This window comes from Lytechinus pictus, chromosome 12 (assembly GCF_037042905.1).
Source record: "Lytechinus pictus isolate F3 Inbred chromosome 12, Lp3.0, whole genome shotgun sequence".
NCBI lineage: Eukaryota > Metazoa > Echinodermata > Echinoidea > Temnopleuroida > Toxopneustidae > Lytechinus > Lytechinus pictus.
The window spans coordinates 6,445,801-6,465,357 of record NC_087256.1 but is presented as its reverse complement, the minus strand read 5'-3'; the positions used below and the strand labels follow the sequence as shown (position 1 = coordinate 6,465,357).

At 36.4% G+C, this 19,557-nt stretch overlaps 1 protein-coding gene across 1 annotated transcript; it reads left to right on the top strand.

The window, feature by feature from the left end:
• Positions 1-4,124: 4,124 nt before the first annotated feature.
• On the top strand, positions 4,125-16,824 carry LOC129273245 (uncharacterized). Its single transcript, XM_064107653.1, has 9 exons — positions 4,125-4,930; positions 6,423-6,512; positions 7,614-7,791; positions 8,358-8,773; positions 9,147-9,214; positions 10,864-11,072; positions 14,315-14,565; positions 15,226-15,256; positions 15,302-16,824. Exons 1-9 carry the CDS (start codon positions 4,350-4,352, stop codon positions 15,884-15,886), a joined length of 2,409 nt encoding a protein of 802 aa, XP_063963723.1. The 5' UTR covers positions 4,125-4,349; the 3' UTR covers positions 15,887-16,824.
• Positions 16,825-19,557: the final 2,733 nt, after the last annotated feature.

Here is a 19,557-nt window from a genome sequence, read left to right as displayed (position 1 = left end):
GATTGTTAGCAATTAAAGCTAAAGCTTTATAGTCCTTACAGTCTCGCCAGGACTTGATGGAGAAAGAAAACAAAGAAGAACGAGAATATTGCTCGTTGTCCATGACGGCCGGGTACTGAATGATGGGTGACGTGTGAGATGATAGACCACTAAGTACAACCCTGGCGCACCATCTTCAAGAGAACTATGTGAGAAGCTTACTTGGGTCCCTTTGCATAAAACGTTTGATTTTGTGGAAACCTTTCCAATACTGCAGATGAATTGTCACTAAATCTTCAAAAACAAAATATATGTTGTTTAGCAACTCTATAAATACACTTCCTGTTGATATTATTTTAGATGGAACTCCCTTGGAAAATGTATCCCATATTAAGTTTCTTGGAATAACAGTCGATAATAAGCTCTCATGGAAATTTCACATAGATAACATATGTAAAACTATTTCACGCAACATTGGTATAATTAACAAGCTTAAATTTTGTTTACCATTATCGTCCCTGCTTACATTATATTCATTTTCCCCTTATATTGCCTTATTTAAATTATGGAATTTTAGCGTGGGGTAATACACAACAAACACTCTTAGACAAATTACTCCTATTACAAAAGAAGTCTCTACGTATTATGTGTCACACGGCATATTTGTCTCATACTGACCCATTATTTTTTTAACATAAAATATTGAAAACTAAAGACTTATATTTGTTTAATCTCGGTCAGTTTATGTATAACTATAACAACAACAACCTCCCAAATGTATTTATTTCAATGTTTCCAAAAAATCAATCTATTCACAACTATCCAACAAGGCGATTGGGTGAATTTCATTTACCACTTTTAAGAACTTTGCGGGCTCAGAATACATTTATATATGATGGACCGAAGTTATGGAACTCACTTCATAATGATATAACAAATGCAAAATCTTTGAACTCTTTTAAGACTAAATTCAAATTATCTCTATCAAAACCTTATAATATACTCCCAAATTAAGTTTAATTCATCATCTCTGTCAAGTCATCATTATTACTTTAAAGACTACAATTAAAACATAAAATAATTATTATCCTTTTTTATTAAAAAAAAAATCTGACACAAGTCCTTCTCACATGTGCTCATTATTGAACCTCATACATTATTGTGTCTATCCTCTCTATTTTCTCCTCTCCTGTCCGCTTATCCGCCTTCCTATCGGTTATTTGTTCACGGCATCAATCACATTCTTCGTGCATTATATTCTTTCCAGGTTATTTTATATATTTTTTTCTCCTTTTATACACATCATTGAATCCAGTTTGCTTGAGTCCACGACGGCATGTGTTCTATCTACGTACAGCAGCACCCATCCATCTTCTCAGGGCATTCTCCCCTTTTTCTTCTCTTTTTCTGGGGGGGGGGGGTGGGGTGGGGAAGGGTGGATATTTTTAGGACGGGTTGTTTTGTCCTTTATCAAACTATATATTTTTGATAACTTTCTATTTATTTTGTGAGTATTTACCTCTCATGTATTTATTTTTTTCTCATTTGATTATCTGTATTTATACTTTATTTTGTTATCTGTTGTGTTATCTATTTTTTGAGGGGCCCACATTGTACAAGCATTGCTTTTTAGTGGGTCCCCCCATTTCCATCTTAATTTAATTTCTATTGAAAAATAGTATACATATTTAAAACCTACAATGTGTTGCCCAAATTGTCTAAGTGTTTTTTCACAACATATGTATCATTAATTTTTTTTGCAACGGATACAAATATTTATGTTTATATATGGTATACAATTTGTTTTTGTTTGATGGAAGTGAAATAAATAAATTTGAATTTGAATTGAATTGAATACCATATAACCTTGATTTCACTAATTTCACGTTACCATGGTACTAACCATATTTGCAAAATACCATGATATAGCAAGCTCCCATGCAGCTTGACCCAGATAATGTTTTATTATTTTATTGTTTCACTATGTAAATCAACTGATCCACACACTGTCAAAGGCACTATTGATGACACTACAGTGCGTATCAAAAAAAAGTTTACACTTTGAAAAAGCCCTGGGAATTCAAAAATATACAACATGAGGGTAATTTTTTCACATATAATCTTGGGTTTGGGTCTCATCCATCCAATAAAAATAAAAGTTTTGACAGAATGTTACACTTGAGTGAGCACTGTCCATTTTTGTAAAGCTCGCAGAAATCTGTTTGCGCAGAAATGCTCGTTTTCACGCTGTGTCAAGGGGAAAGGGCGAAATTAAACTTACCCTGCGAAACATTTCTCATACATTTCCCTTGCACTTTTGGTCAATTGAAATAAAACGGATACATTCAAGCATTTTGTTACAATTTTGCCACCCAAATTGAAATTTCAACACTTAGTAAGCACAACCTTTACCCTTTTTGTGCTAGCTGGATCTGAGGACATAACTGAATCTGAACAAAAGTTTATATTAGACATCTCCAGCATTTTATTCACCAAGTTTTTATCATTTAAAGTGGGTTTACATTTCATTTTTCATTAATACTTGTTTCTCCACACTTTTCCCAAGCTTTACAATGATTAACAAAATTAAAGTGAAGCCTAAGCCATTTCATGTAAATCACAGCTCAGTGTAAAGCAAATATCGTCACGATGGCCTCGGTGTGTGGGGGAGTGGGGTGGGGCGCAATGCACTCTTCGAAGTGTTTTGGGCAAGGTAACAAGTTAAAAAAGGTAAAAGATGTCTTCAAATCAATTTTACAAGCTAAATCCAACGCATTTTTCATGATTAAGGTCTACTTTTATTCGCATAACTATTTCAAAGTTCTGCGCAAATCATTTTTCACTAACTTTTCAAACGTAAGTGGTGCCCACTCAAGCGGAAATATTTTTTTACAGTTATATCGTCATTTGCTTAAATAGATCTGTACCAATGTTTAAATGTGGAAAAATGTTCAGGATATTACAAATGTAAAATTTTACAGGATTTTTTCTAAGTGTAAACTTTTTTTGATACGCACTGTATATCGATGATACCACTTCAAGAGAGATGTATTCTAAGTATGTGCAAAGACACAACGGTCAGCAGCGCGGTGCTACGATACGCTCTCAATCGCCACTCGGGACATTCTGATGTCAACAACCTGACAGACACGAGCTTAATGTTGAGCAGGTTCTGAAGTAGTTCACCAGTTTCCAATACTTTAGACTAAATGGCAAATATTGCATCAATATTGTGACATAATGGGTATATGCAAAAAGAGGATTGTAATTATGAAGCAGAAATAAAAAGAAAGTGAAAGGACTTATTTACGACATTAATTTTACTGTACATACAGCACAAATAATCTTAGACGCACTGTCTCTCTCTACCCCTTCTTTCCTGTCCTATCGTTCCTGTCCATTTGTATTTCTATGATTATATATGTATTGTGTATGCTTATGGATGTCATTTTGGGCCATCCAAACAAGCCTGATGAGCTTTCACTTCGTCCACCACTGTTTGAAAATGTATTTGTATATTGCTTTGCATATATTTTAATTTTGTGTGTGGAAATAATTGAAATGAAATTAAATGATGATGGTGATCATAATAGACGAAAGAAGTAGAAAGAGCAAAAGAGGGAGAGATAAAGAGAAAAAAGTCAGACAGAAAGTGAAAAAGAGACATCATCTTTATCTATTCATTGTAGGACTGTCACAGTACGTAAGTAAATACAACAATAAATACATGTAAATATTTTGGAGACACAATTTTGACAAGTTTTCTCAAAATGTCACCCTTTTGTGTAGCATTTACTCAGGAAGTGTGACAATGATTATTTGCGACGGAGAAAATACGTAAGAATGAATGATTTTTAGGCGAAACCACTTGTAGATTAGGACTCAATAAATATATCGCAACATCTCTTATTTCTTCCTTTATACTTCGATGCCTCATTACTGGTCTTTGTTTAGGGCTCAACTTTAGCGGGTTTCACTTGATGACGTAAGTGCGCAAATCATATGCGCAGAATGTCATAATCGTGATAACAGAGAATGTTGATGAAACCATACAACCTGAGTATATGTGAAAAAATACTTTATCTAACGGAAATTAGTTCGTAGTCATGCCAGTCTACAAGAACAATAAGACGGAAACACTGAACTGTATTTTTTAGGAGTTATGAATGATAACTATTTTATACAATTACAAATATCTAGAAATAATAAGTTGAGAGAGAAATGTCATATTTAGAAGAATTGCAACTGTTTCATCCTTTGTCAATCCTTTATATTCCACGAAACGCGCAAATATATCGCCCATCCTTTCTGAAACACCGCTAAACTCGATCAAGGAGTAGTATTATTTCTTTAATTTGTACTCTTTTGGGATGTCGCTTTCAGAGCGAGCAAGAGCATTTTCCATCGACGCAATTTTGTCGTCAACGAAATCTCCAGAAAAGGTAGATAACGACAATGTTGACGCTTACAGGCCGACGTTTCATCCAGGCGTCCTCAAGGCTGACGATGTCACCCACGACACTGACTACGAACGACGATACGAAGAGGATTATAATCCTACCGGGTTTGAATTCAATAGTGATATTCATTTCCAGCCACGGATGTCATTGTGGAGAGGACGAAAGGCATCAGTCTCATCGAGCACATCGACGTTGAATTCAGCCTCGTCAACGACTGATGTCAACTTCGGTAGCTCACACAGTATCCGCAGAAGCTCAGACGAAGCCGATGGCGCGTTTCCAGGCACCCCCTTCGGGAGCCGTTTGGGATCGCTGGCTGTTAGTGACGATTCCTTAAATTACGAAGACCCGATGATCGTAGGCGATATCGACGATGACGCCCATCCGATCAGTTCGACAGTTAATGGGATAACGATCACGTTGGCGCAGTCTTCTTTGTGGAGGAGGTTCCACGAATGTGAGACAGAGATGATTATCAACAGGTCGGGAAGGTAAGTAGTCATAGAAGACAAATCTATAACAAAATAAGCCTATATCAAATGCAGACCTTCAAACAAATATTCGCATGATGCTTATATTATATAAATATATACAGTTCTGTTGTGGTTAAAAGTTAGTGAACCCCAATACAAATTGCACTCCGTCATGTTGAGTGTTGAATGTATATAACACGTTATACAATTTTCGGCGAGTCTAGAAAAACAAACTTTTATTACAATTTATCACCTGACTTCACAATTGAAATATATAAACATGGCAGAACTTGAACACATTATGTTCATTCTCTGGTGGGGCTCACTAACTTTTGACCAATATATCTCTCATCGAAATAAGGTCTGTAATGTATCACAAATCAGATTAGAATGTTACACCACTTCACTCGAGATGTCTTGTTATATTCCAATAACTATCGTGCCTGCCCGTAAAAGCGTTATTTTGAAGAGCAGTCCCTTGCTCTTTCATTAAGGCTGGTTTGGTTTATTGCAATTATTCTCACAAAACCAATTTATTCAATAATTACCCCCAAAACTAATTACTACCAACAAGAGTAAAATACTGAAGATGATTAGCTGCAAATATTGTAATGACAATTAGAATAACTCAAGATTGTTGGTTGTTTTCAAAAAGGACTCTGCATTGTATTTTCGGAGACGCGGTATTGTTTGTGGGATATCTACGTTAGATCGCAAGTAACTATTATGTGAATACCATTAACAGATACAAAATTTACCACAGAATTAACTACCTAGTAGGAAATAAAAAAGGAAACTTGTAATTGACCAAAAAAATGTATATGACACCAGGGGAGTGTTTCATGAACGGATTTTATCAGTCAAGTCCTGTTTTATCCGATAATTACCATAGTAACAGTACTTCTCAGCCAATTAGAATCAAGGAAAGTTGCCAGATCTGACAACTTGTCGGACAAAAATGTTGATGAAACACTCCCCTGGGCTATATAACTCTCCATCTGACTCGTATGCAAATAAAGCCTAACAAACATTTCCATCTCTAAAAAGACAAATCATGAACAACATCACTTCAAGTTGGTACACCCTCTGTTGAAACCCGTCATCTATCTTTCTTTTTTCCTACCTTCTTTCTTTTTTTCTCTATCATTCTTTCTTCCTTTCCTTTTTTCTTTCTTTCTTTCTTCCTTTCTTTGTTTCGTTCTTTCTTCCTTTTTATGTCTTTCTTTCTTTCTCTCTTTCTTACTTTCTTTCTTTCTTCCTTCCTTCCTTCCTTCCTTCCTTCCTTTCTTTCTTTCTTTCTTTCTTTCTTTCTGTCTTCCTTCCTTTCTTTCTTTCTGTCTTTCTTTCTTTCTTCCTTCCTTTCTTTCTTTCTTTCTTTCTTTCTTTCTTTCTTTCTTTCTTTCTTTCTTTCTTTCTTTCTTTCTTTCTTTCTTTCTTTCTTTCTTTCTTTCTTTCTTTCTTTCTTTCTTTCTTTCTTTCTTTCTTCCGCCCCTTCTTTATTTTATTGTAGGAGAATGTTTCCATGTTTTGCAGTTACGTTGTCAGGTTTACAACCGGATGCCCTTTATCGAATTTCTGTGTCTATCACGTCAGAAAACCGGTGAGTATTAATTGAAATGTATCTTCAAAGAAGGGATATTATTTGGAAAACCATTTGGTTTATTAATATTTTCCCTTATTGTCGAGCGCGTCTAATTTCCTTGCATATCTTATCATATCTAGTTGTTTGAACCTTATTCCAATTAGTAGGTTAATACGTTTTCATTGGAAAGAAAATTCGATATGAATTTTCTAAAGTTGAATTCTTCTAAAGTATAAATGTTTATGACAAATGTTTTAGATTTGCAAGAAAATAGTGTTTTTACTCTCTGTGTTCGTCCGCTCTCGAGTGGTGAAGTTGTGTCGACTTCACGCTTCCAGGTAAAACAAAAATATTAGTTTTCTTGGTATCTGCATGGATGAGTGGCGTTGGTGTTAAAAGTGTAAATAACGAACGCAACTTATTCCAGTAACTATCGTTAAGGTTGCTATGGTTAAATGGGAGTTAATGCTCAAAGTAAATTCAAACAAATTTTTAACTTGAAAAAAAAATCACATTTGCCTTGCATTCTTGATTAACCATCATAGTAATCGTATCGATATTTTTTTATACCAATACAGAATTTTTTATACTCTCTAGCGATATTGCATCGTAGTTCATAATCAGAGGCAGCTAATTAAATGGCAATTTGTCGCCACGTCCAAACTTGTATAGATTTCCCAACATGCTCCAAAAATGGCTTCCATCGTAATGTGTGTAAATAAAACACTCCACCATCATCATTAGGAATAGCACAACCCTGGGAAGAGGAAGCCTTTCAATCCCTGGTTTCGAAACCCTTCTATACTCTGCATGGTTAGCCGTAGTAGTCTGGTGAATAAAGACGGCACGGGTCTATCTTCATTGTATCTATAATGTAATTAGTAATCCGGATTCATATCTTTCTCTGTTGAAATAACTTCTGTAGGAATTCAGCACCACAATTTTATTGTATGGCCAATGCTAATGACTAATTTTGAAAATGCTGCGAGCCAGAAAATATGACTACCATGTTCACGATTTTGCATAATATCAACTTTTGAAGAGGTAATACTTTGAAACGAATTCTGAAATCGGCAAGTAGATCTGATTAATCTGCCCGGGTGCGAATACTTTTTACAGGAGTCGCTATAAGTTCATAAATGGAAAATGGCTGGCTGTTGGCAAAGCCGATCCGGAGGTTCCAAACGAACCCTACGAGCATCCTCTGTCGCCAAACCGTGGCCTCTTCTGGGAGAGCAACGTCGTGAGCTTTGTAAAACTCAAGATCACCAACAACAAGGACACCAAAGCGAAAAATGTAAGATTATTTGATATTTCTCCATGCAGTTCTTTAGTAAGGCTGTTTCAGTATCAATCTGATTCAATTTGATACCCCCCGAAAATATTAATTCAAGCAAGTTCAGCGAAAATAAGGAGAAGAAGAAGAAGAAGAAAGAAAGGAAGAAAGAAAGAAAAGGGAGAATAAGAAGAAGTAGAAGAAGAAAAAAAAAGAAAAGGGAGAGGAAGAAGAAGAAAAGCGAGAAGAAGAAGAATCCTTCATTGGTATTTTTTTGTATTTCAAAATTTTGCAGTGTCAGTGGTCAAGTGTTTTTTTGTTGTAAATCAATAGCAAGTTCGAGGTTCATCCATTTTGCAAACTGTCTTAAAGAAATTTTTATTTAAAGTTTGCCTTTGGTTTTATTTAGTTCCATTTCAGAGCATCGTTGACATGCTCGGCCGACTGACAGAGTAGTTGTGTTACCCGGGTAGGGGGGGGGGGTGGTGGGTTGGATCATTGGATGTGATTGTGTCATTAAAAATATATTAATATCTTATATGAAATATTCACGTTGAGTTAATGGAGCTTTAAAAAAACAATTTCAGCAAATCGTTCTGCATTCAATGCATACTTACACTCCTCGACTGTTCATTGAACGACTATCTGACGAACCATCTCCAAACAATTCCAAAGGAGAGAGAGACTTGACGTCCGGACCGTCGTCATCGTCTCATTCGACCTCGATATCATCTCCTTCTACCTGGATGCACATGCAGACATCAGACTCCTCATCCAACGACACAGCATCGACGTCGACAGGGGTCAGGCATCCAGCGGGTTCCATGTCGTCACCGATGACGAGAAGCCCATCACACGATCACCGATTGGAAGAGAAGACATGCATATCATTCCCGGAGACATCTTTCATCGCTGTGACTGCATACCAGAATGATCAAATCACTCAGTTGAAGATACAGAACAACCCGTTTGCAAAGGCATTCAGAGATGCCGAAGTCGCGGCGTAAGTGCTCATTTCTTTAAACTATACATGTTTTCACATGCGCTCATTATTTTGAAACTTCATTATTCTGCTTCCCGAACCAGAAAGGCATTATAAGGTCTACTTTTTTTTCATAGACCCTTTCCATTAACGTTCCTCCACTGCGCCTTTTTTCTGCATTATTGTATAGTCACTTTCCTTCCTAAGAAAATCAAATATGTTAATCAACCTGTAAGACAATTTATTGCATTTCATTTTGATAATATTCAAGAAGGGAGGACCCTTTTTAAAACTATTGAATTATCTGTATCCAGTCTCTTGGTGAAGACATTTACATTATGAACATTTTTAGAATAATGAGCAATCTATTTACTTTGTTTTTTCATTGAAACAGAATGTTACAAGGATCTCCCATGTTCCCGGTTGAGCACCATCTACTTGCTGATTACAGAGAGCGAGGAGGTATTTAATTCTCTTCAGAATTTGATGACATAATATGAATTATACTCTTGATCATCATAATCATCATCATCATCATCACCATAATTACCCGGTTAATTATCATAACGCTCATCTGATTTTATTCATAGTTTTAAATAGATTCTCATAGACTGTTTTTTGCAACTTGTAGGCTTCGTAGAGCTCGGGTTGCACCAGATTGCAAAATTGAAATACTGTTTATAGACCTAATAACGGGGGGGGGGGGGGGGGGGCTACAGGTATGCCTAACGAACGATAATGTATTCTCCGACAAAGCAGCACACCTGACCGTTGCCTAACCAGGGCCCTGGGAACGATTTTCTTTTACAGGGGGTGCTGATGTAAATTTGACAAGTCCCCAAAAAAGGGTTTCACTAAAAAGAAAATGAATGTCATTTGGGTCCCGAGACAAGCAAAAAATAAAGATTCGATACAATACAAACGTCATTTAGGCCACAATTTTCCATGTTGTCGCACCTACAAGAATGCCAGGGGGCGCTGCCTATGGAAAATAATACACGCAGCACTCCCTATAGGAAAATCTTCCCAGGGTTATGTGCATAACAAATTGAAAGTGTTTTATTTCTTTTGGAACCCCCACCCTCCAGTTAAGGCTGCCACAAGTTACAGCGCTCTGTAGTCGAATTAATCATGTTAATCTACAGAAGAATACAGATTTCACAGAAGTGGGGAATGGGGTACGTGAAAACACCATTACATTAAGAGGGTGAGGGTCGTGAGTTCGAATCCATGGCAACCTAATAATCCCTTCTGCAAGAACTTTGTCCACATCATAGGATCACCTATCCTAACAAATGAAATAAATGGGTACATGGTAGGATCATGGGGATAGCTTACCTCCATGGTAAAATGCATTCCTTGAATGAGCCGTGGAGATGATGTTTATGAATGAGCTATGTGCAAAGAGTTAAAGGGATCGTTTAACTTTGTGAGCAGCTGATTTAAAAAATTCTCAAACTGAGTTGAAACGTGCGTATGAGTGCCTGTATTTGTCCTCAAAAACCCTAAAACAGACCACAATATAGGATGAAAAACTCTAATTTAGATACAAGTAGCAATTTATTAGCCTGATTTTGAAAACCGTCTACTAGACGGGTTCAGCTTATGACCAGTTTTCTCCAATTCAAAAAGTCCGTTGGCTATTTTGACTGCCTTCTGTTGTGTGTATCTCCTAGCTGCACTGTACATTCAGTGTATTTACACACTGTATGTAGGTCATGCTGTGTTCATCTAGGATTAATGTGTTGTGGTGCACAGATTCCCTGTATACACATAGTCATTGAAACCAACTCCCAATTATTTCAAACTTTGGTTTACATCTCCAAGGTTTTAAAATTGATCCTGTTAATACAGTATAATATTTTGAAACTTTTGGGATGGTATTTTTACACTATAAGCCTAATGTTTAGCCCATTTTCAGGAACCAAAAGGAGAATTTTTTAAATCAGAACAAAGTGAAATTATCACTTTAAGGCGTTCGAGCTACATTTTGGATGTAAAATGTCTTCCAAAGTCCGCGCGTAAAGACGCTATCTCAAAATGCGAAAAGCGCTGTACAAGCACATTATTAGTTTAGTTTATACTTTAAATGTTCCCCTTTTATTTGACAGCTTTTTCATCAACCCATTCACTAAATGGTCACATGATTGGCAAGAGAAGAATCGGTTTACCCGTTAACATGCAGCGCTTAATACCTCACCTCGGTGTCGTTCCGGGTCATCATCAACCACCACCCATGGCCAGATCAATGGCGAATATGCGAGCAGAAACCAATGACAGTCCTAACCCAAATCTTCTTGGACATGACCTGAACTGGAAGGTATGTAGGTATAACGATACAACGATCACAGATGAAGGAAGTTTGTTGGTAGGCAGAGGCAACATGGTCAAATGAAGTTTAAGACGGCCTCAAAATGTCACGCACGGTATACCCGATTTGTTTATTTTCCACCCTTTATGCCAATTTCGAACTGATGATTCAGGTCGATGGCTTGAAGGGCAGTAGCTTGGAAAACATCCTAAATCCACTCGAACATGCCCTCTTCACGGGAACGCCACCGCACTCCTTTTCCCTGTATTCCATGGCATTGTACAGATAAAAGAGCGGTTCTCTAAACAAAGAAGCTCAGCGGGCAACCCCTTACGGAACGGTGTTGCCACAGTGAGTTCACATTGTTGATTATGTGTAAATTGTGTGTTAACTATGTGGTCACAGTGCTCTCACAGTGTGTGACTTCAGATCACATAGTTAACCACATTATACCCACATAGTCGGCATTCCGAACACAGGGTGGCACACATATAGCACAGTGTAGTATGTAATGAACTATGCGTAAACCATTTGTTCATAGTGTTGTCACAGTGTGTTCTCTTAGTTAACCGTTATGATTGTGTGTTAACTATGTGGTCACAGTGTTGTCACTGTGTGGAACTTCAGATCACATAGTTAACCACATAATTGCCCACATAGTTGGCATTCCAAACACAGAGTGGCACACATATACCACAGTGTGGTATGTAATGAAATATGTGTAAAACACGTGTTCATAATGTTTGCCACAGTGTGTTCACATAGTTGACTATGTGTAAATTGTGCGTTAACTATGTGGTCACAGTGTTGTCACAGTGTGGGACTTCAGATCACATAGTTAAACACATAATTGCCCACATAGTTGGCATTCCGAACACAGAGTGGCACACGTATACCACAGTGTGGTATGTAATGAACTATGTGTAAATCCTATGTTCTTAGTGTTGTCACAGTCTGAATTTTAAGTTTATGTGATTTTCCACATAATTTCTACATAGTTGGTATACTGAACACAGCATGGTATATTTTGAACTATGTGTTCACCCTGTGTTCATAGTGTTGTAACACTGTGAGTGTTCAGATAATTCATTTACCACTTCTCTTTCCCCACAGACTTGGCATCTTGAACACACAGTGATTCGTAAGCTTGCCACAGTGTAATGCTTAACTATGTTTAAACCTTGCGTGTGTTCATTGTGTTATCACACTGTGAGGTTTCATATCATTCATTAATTTACCACATCATTATGAAGTAATTACGACATCATTTAATTATCAATCAACGACGGGTAAATTTGAATCGACACTTATGAAGTGATTATTTATTGATTAATCAACGACGAGTAAATGTTCAGTTCTATCGGAGTGACCAGATTCTTATTTATTTATTTACATTTCCAAAACGTTCCTCAAACGTTTTTTTTTATGTATTTGCGCATGGCCCTGGGGATTGGGGGTGCTTCCTTAGGCGTGCTGTGTGTATTACTCTCCATAGGCAGCACCCCCAGATATTCTGGAAGATGTGTAAAAATTGAAAAATGTACCAAAATGACCTTTATTTTCTAGTGAAACTTTTTTTTTTGCTTTTCAAATTTACATCTTCACCCCAAGGCAAAAAATCGTTCCCTGGGCCCTGTATTTTTGGTGACTATTATTATTATTGTTGTTGTTGCTTTGGTTACATCATTATCATTATTATCATAATGTATTTTTCTAATTTGTTCACTATTATCAGGTCTACAATTTTTCAATTTCTTTCTTTCAACAAAACTACTTTATATTGGAGGCACTCACGAAACATGCTGCGTTCATACTGAAAAAAAGTGCAAGCAACACAAGAAATAAAAACAGCATAAAACTACTGTGTTTGCTAAACATGATGAAGTACTTACAGATTAATACTCATTATCATCAGCTTTAACGTTAAATTGCCAGATCAGCATTCAGGTGACTCCAAGGAGGAATCTGCAAATTGTAAGACTAGCTCTATATGCACAGAGCTAATGCGATATGCCGATGCATGCGCGCCATATAATTCGTGCATTAAAACCAATAGGGTTAAAGGTATTGTTTAACTTTGTGAGCAGCTGATTTAAACAATTCTCAAACCAAGATGAAACATCTGTACAAGTGCATGTATTTAGAACTAATAAACCATGAAAACAACCATTATTGAGAATGAAACTAAAACTACAAGGCAAACCCCGATTTTGTAAATAGGCGTCTTATAGACGCCTAAATAGTACACATAAGTGTATGGGATTAAATTAAGATGGTGTTTTCGGTCACTTTATATTTCAATTTTTGAAGCACTAAATAATTATTTTCGAACGCAATTTTTTCTGGGCTTCATTTTTGTAACATATCACAGACACAGGTGACAAGTGTGACCTTCTAGCTCAGATTTTTTAAAAGTCAAACCAATGTTAACCAATCACTTTAAGACTACATTGGCGTCGATTCTGCAGAATCAGTACTGAATATGGTTTATTCAGTCATAGTTACTACTCCTCATGAAACAGAACATAGCGTAAATTCCAACAAGTGGGTCCGTAAGACTGGTGTGGCGTAATTGGTAAAACAATGCGATGTTGTGAATTTACTGTTCTGCTGACAGGGGTTCGAAATACAGTGTTACCACACGTCCCAAAATCATTTACCACATAGTGATAAAACCCTGTGTTTAACACTGTGTTACATACTGTGTTACACAATGTTACCTCACGTCCCAAAAAACATATATTGCACACACTGTTTACACACTGTGTTGCACAGTGTGGTAACACTGTGTTTTTCCAAAAGGGACCCGGTTATCCAAACCTTCATTTTGTAATAAGTAGAATGAATTTCAGCTCCTTTTGGAACAAATTTTGCTCCTTTTAGACCCAAAGGAACTACAATTCACACTGAAAGGATGTACAGTTCTCTCCAAAGGCAATGGTCCATATAGTCTCAAGGAGATCAATATAATGAGGCAATGAAACAGAGTCTAGGGATAATTCAATGTGTTCCTTAAAAAAAATGACAATAAAATATGAAAATGAAAAATAATTGATATACCTTTTTGATTACCGACCTCATCGTGCACTAAATACAAATTAAAGTGAAACCATATCACATGAAAGGGATTTCTGAAAGTAAATAGTATTGCTAAATAGGCCTACTGAGTGAGTGTATGGAAAGTCGTTCAGTTGGCTACTGCCCCTACTCCTTGTTTTCAACACCATTGTCTGATATATTTTTTGTTCCAGGTGTCATCTGCGACTAACCTTGCTGGAAGGGTCAACGAAGGTGCGATCCATGAGAGTTGTGGATTCCTTCCGAGCCTAAGTTTATCACAAAGAGCAAACAGTGATGTAGAACTGTCCGCCAAAGCCAATGCCAGTAGGAACCAGTCGTTGATCTCTTCTTTCCCATTCGGAGGTCTGGGCATGGGTTCCGATGGAGGGTTTAGGAAACGCGCCCTTTCAAATCTTGGAGATAATGGAAGAGAATCTGATAAGTAAGGGCGGGGTCATTGTTTTGTTTTTGTTGTTGTTCTCGTAAGGAAGGGGTGTGTTTTTCTGAGATTGTACCCTAGCTGTCTACAGAGCTCTTGGTCTTCATGTTTCACAAACAAATAACTTAATGAAGGAGTTTGCAGTAACTGGTTCGAAGATTCATAGACTATGGGTTATTGGGTTACAGGAGCCAGCTTCTTGTAAACACCATATTGCTTCTTTGGTATGCAAATTCATTATGGTTCCACAGGTTGCTCAAGTACTTTGTAACGTACTGCCTGGCCATTATATTCGATGGCTTGCATCTAAAACTGTCATCAACTATACGTGAAGCATGGTTTCACGCTCAACATCCATGGAGAAGTGAATTTTATGCTTTGCTAATTAGAAGGATGGGCCAAAAATAAAACAAGATGTATTTGAAGAGAAATTTATTTAGTGTTATACGTTCTTTTAACGGATCGATGCACACCAAAAATAAGAAAGGCCTCAATTTTCTTTAAAAAAAGGAAAGATGTATTTGCACTTGGGCCTTGTTTCAGTAGGTCTGATTTTAGAGAAAATAGCTCAAAACTAAACACTTTTATATGCGACCCTGTCTTTTAATTACGGTATGAGCATATCTCATGACGCATCTTGTTATATACATTCCTTTTTTAAAGGTGGATGCTTAGGAATTCTTTGATAGATGCAGCAAAGAAGCATCGTGGATCCCAACCAATAATCTATCCATCTCAGTCTCGGTTCTCGGATAAGGAACAGACCACCAAGCTCTACAAATCGCTACCGTGGTTCTTAGATTCCCCTCAGATAATTGTAAGCGATACGGCTAAGGCGGAAGGTCAAGAAACACCATCCATGCCATCGGCAGAAGCTAAGCCAGTCCCCTCTTCTTTTGATGATAAAATGAGCACAGATGATCGAAATACGAAAAGGAATTCGGCGGGTAAATTGGATATAGGGGACATTCCGAATGCAGAAGAATCCGGAGGTTCATCTGGGAAACTGATGGTCCCGCCAAACCAGGCCTCTTTGACCCCGAATCAGCGATATCATTTAGTAATGAATAGAGGGGACCTTACGAGACGCGTGACCATCCACACCACGGATTCCTTCCGATCGCGCATCAGAGATTCGCCGGTGATGAAGCCCCGGCGAAGTCTGGATTTGGCAGAGATGTCAGCAAGTCTCTACCACTTCCGGGGCTCCAGCCACTCGCCAAGGCTGGGCAAAAGGGATAGTGTGCTTGGTACGGAGTATACTGGGTCGTGTGGAAGCCTGAACGAAGAAACACCAGAAGATCCAATGGAACCACACCATTAAGATTGGGGTGCGAATATGCTTTTGCAGACACGCCCACCCACACCCACACGCACATTCCCATCCCACACACAAATATGACTCTTATTATGTGGGTTTCTATTTTACTTGTCAGTGGTATTTGTCGGTTGCCTGAGTTCGGTAAGTCGTTTCTATTCACTTCAATTCAACTGAAATCAATTAAGTTACGATCTATTCACCAATAATAGTCGAATTATGTTGAATTCTATTTAGGGCCTTTTCACACGTGAATCTTGAATCATCATTGTAATAATGATTGCTATTGTAATTGTTACTGTGGTTAGCGTTCGTGATTCTAATCATGTTCTAGTTTGGTTTCACACGTGCTAAATATCCGTCATTAGCCTTATTTTTCACTGGAATCATCATTCAAATTACGATTTTTTTTTACCGTATGATTAGTTCCGATCACTTCCGTTTAGTTTAGTTTTGTCAAGTTTCTTACCCTTTAGTTATTATTATTATGCGTGTTTCCATTCAATTCTGTTCAGATCAGCTCAGTTGAGTTGATCTGAGTTCTGTTAGTTTTGTTCAGTTAAAATCAAATAGGCATACGGTTCAATACTTCAGTTCATTTCAACTCTGTTGTGTTCAGTTACATTCAATTTAGGTCAGTTTTGTTATATTTAGTTCCGTTCAGTTCAGTCGTGTTCAGTTACGTTCAATTCAATTCAAGTCATTAATTCCGGAAGCTTAACAATGCCAACCAGATTAGGAAATGATTGAGAGACAACAAGAAGGGTTAAATAATGAAAAGACGGGTTGTTGAAACTTGGCAAGTCGATTTGTATGGGACAAGAAAACAAAATGACGAATTGTTGAAAATGCAAGTCGACTCGTTTGGGATGATGAGTTGTCGAAATTTTGAAAATCGACTTGTTTTGGACAGGAAGACGAGATCGGTTTTGTTCATTTACATTCAATTCAGTTTATCTATTTAGTTCAGTTCAGTTTTGTAAATTTACATTCCATTCAGTTCGATTATAGTATTTACTTTAGTTCAGTTCAGTTTTCTTCAGTTACATTTAGTTCAGTTTTGTTCTGTTCAGTTTCATTGAGCTCTGCATGCTTAGTTCAAATTAGATATGACTATAAATACCACCTTGTAAAAATTGAAAGTTCAAAGTATATATATATATATATATATATATATATATATATATATATATATATATATATATATATATATATATATATATATATATATATATATATATATGTATATATTATATATATATATATATGTATATATGTTTATATGTTTATATGTTTATATATATATTCTAAATTTATTTGTCAAATGATTTCTTCGAATAGAGCTATTATATAAATGACTCTATAAATAAAGTGTCCGTTCTTTATCAAAAAAATATGTGCGTTATGTTAACACTTTATTTGTAATTTAAATCATGTTTACACATTATTTGGACGTTTACTTTGTGGTGCTGATAATGTGGAGGAACTGTTCACCACGTGGAAAGTACTGGGGCCCGTAACACAAAGCTTAGCAATTACCGTGGACAATTTAAAATCAAGCGTACGATTAATCGTTAACCTTTTTGTTACGGGACCCTGAAAATATCTGTGAAAACTGTAGAATGAAGAGAACATGATGAAAAAAAATAACAAACTGCAAGAGGGAGGAATTCTGGGATGAAAAAGATTAGAGTGAAGGGAGTATCATTTCTCTTCAATCATCCTTATTTCGTCTACTCTTCATCTACTTCAAGTCATGATATCTCATCCAGATTTCAGTCCTATATTGCCATCCTCGTTAATACGCCGATTTGCATGAGTGATATTGAAAAACAAAGAAATCTGGCAAAAAATAGGAAAGTTCTGGCTCTTTGAAAACTATATCAATAAATATGTGAAAATCTCAAACCTGCATCTTGGCGAGGAGATGCATCCCTTCTATATTAGTCTTGTTCTTAATCATCATATATTGTTCTCCCCTAAAAATCCTTTCCCTTTGGGCTGTAAGCCTTAACAAGATATATCCTCTCTATGTTGAAAATTTAAAAATCCTCATAAACGAAAAAAAAAAGACTTCGTGAGTGACACTAGAAAAGTGCAAGATTTTGATCATAGTGCATGTGTATTGGAACCAATGGAGGAGTTGCCCCTACCCTACATAACAATATGACATCACCTCTTTCGCCAAAAATATTATAACATAATTTTTGCCGTTTTCCCTAAATTTTTCACAATTTTCCCCCACTTTATTATCTGATATTTCTATTTTCTTTCAAAATAGGTTTCGTCATCCAATCATTCCGCTATCCGGAACAGCCTTTTGTAGGGAATATCACATGGTGAACATCAAGTGCGTTATTTAAAAAAAAAACATATTTTCTATCATTATTTTCACTGTAAGATACAACCGATTGCACTCCGGGATCCGTTTCATAAAGAGCTATAACTATAGTAACTTTGCTATTATGGCAGTTACCATGGTAAGATTTTCCATAGCAAATGAGCACGCTGAGAATTTTTTTTTATCTGAGTACCCAGTCTGAATATTTCGCCTTGATTTCAAAAGTTTTTTTTAGAGTCCCTGCATGGCTTATTATTTTGTACATCTTTGTGATTGTAAATGATTTGATGTGGACTTTTAAGGTCGCCATGTTGCCGAATATATTCAACTTAATTTCAAAATTTTAATTATAATTCAAGCTTATCACTTGTATCAACATTTCAAAGGGCCTTCTGATGTCATTTTTTTTGGTAATTGCTGCCATGTCCTGACGATTGTAAGAAAGTAATTAATTATATAATTCAAATTTTCTTCGGATATAGCAGCCTCGCTCGGAGTACCAACTGTACAAAGGGCATTCTTAGGTCCATTTTTTATAATTGCTGCCATCTCTTGTGATTCTAAGAACGGCATCAATTGCGGAAGCTTAATATAAATGCCGACCAGATGACAAGATGAGTTAAATAAGGAAAAGAAGAGTTGTTGAAACTTAGCAAGTTGACTTGCTTGGGACAAACAGACAAAATATCGAGATGTTGAAATTTGGCAAGTCGATTTGTATGCGACAAGAATACAAAATGACGAGTTGTTGGATAAACGCAAAGTCTATTATTACTGTAATCATTTACTAGGAGCTGAAGTGACTGATTGATGTAACATGACCAACGATTATATATCAAGATTAAGTACATTTGACTTGAATTTAAAGACATTTGACATTTGAATTAAAGATCAAGTCCACCCCAGCAAAAAAAATCAGAAAAATCAAACTGGCATAACACTGAAAATTTCATCAAAATTGGATGTAAAATTAGAAAGTTCTGACATTTTAAAGTTTCGCTTATTTTTTTTTTTTTTTAAATACAGTGATATGCACAACTTAGTGACTTGCAAATGGTGATGTTCCCCACTATTTCTTGCGTTTTTTATTGTTTGAATAATACAATATTTCATTTTTACAGATTTGATAAAAAAGACCAACTTGCTGAACCATATAGTATAAACCAATGATAATACCACATGTTCAGGGAGGAATTAATCGTTGTTTCACTTGACAATGAGGAGGAACTTAGAATATTACATATAATAAAATACAAAAAGTGAGTGGATGACGTCATCAGTCTCCTCATTTGCATACTGATCAGGATGTGCATATAAATGTTTTGTGAAATTAAGC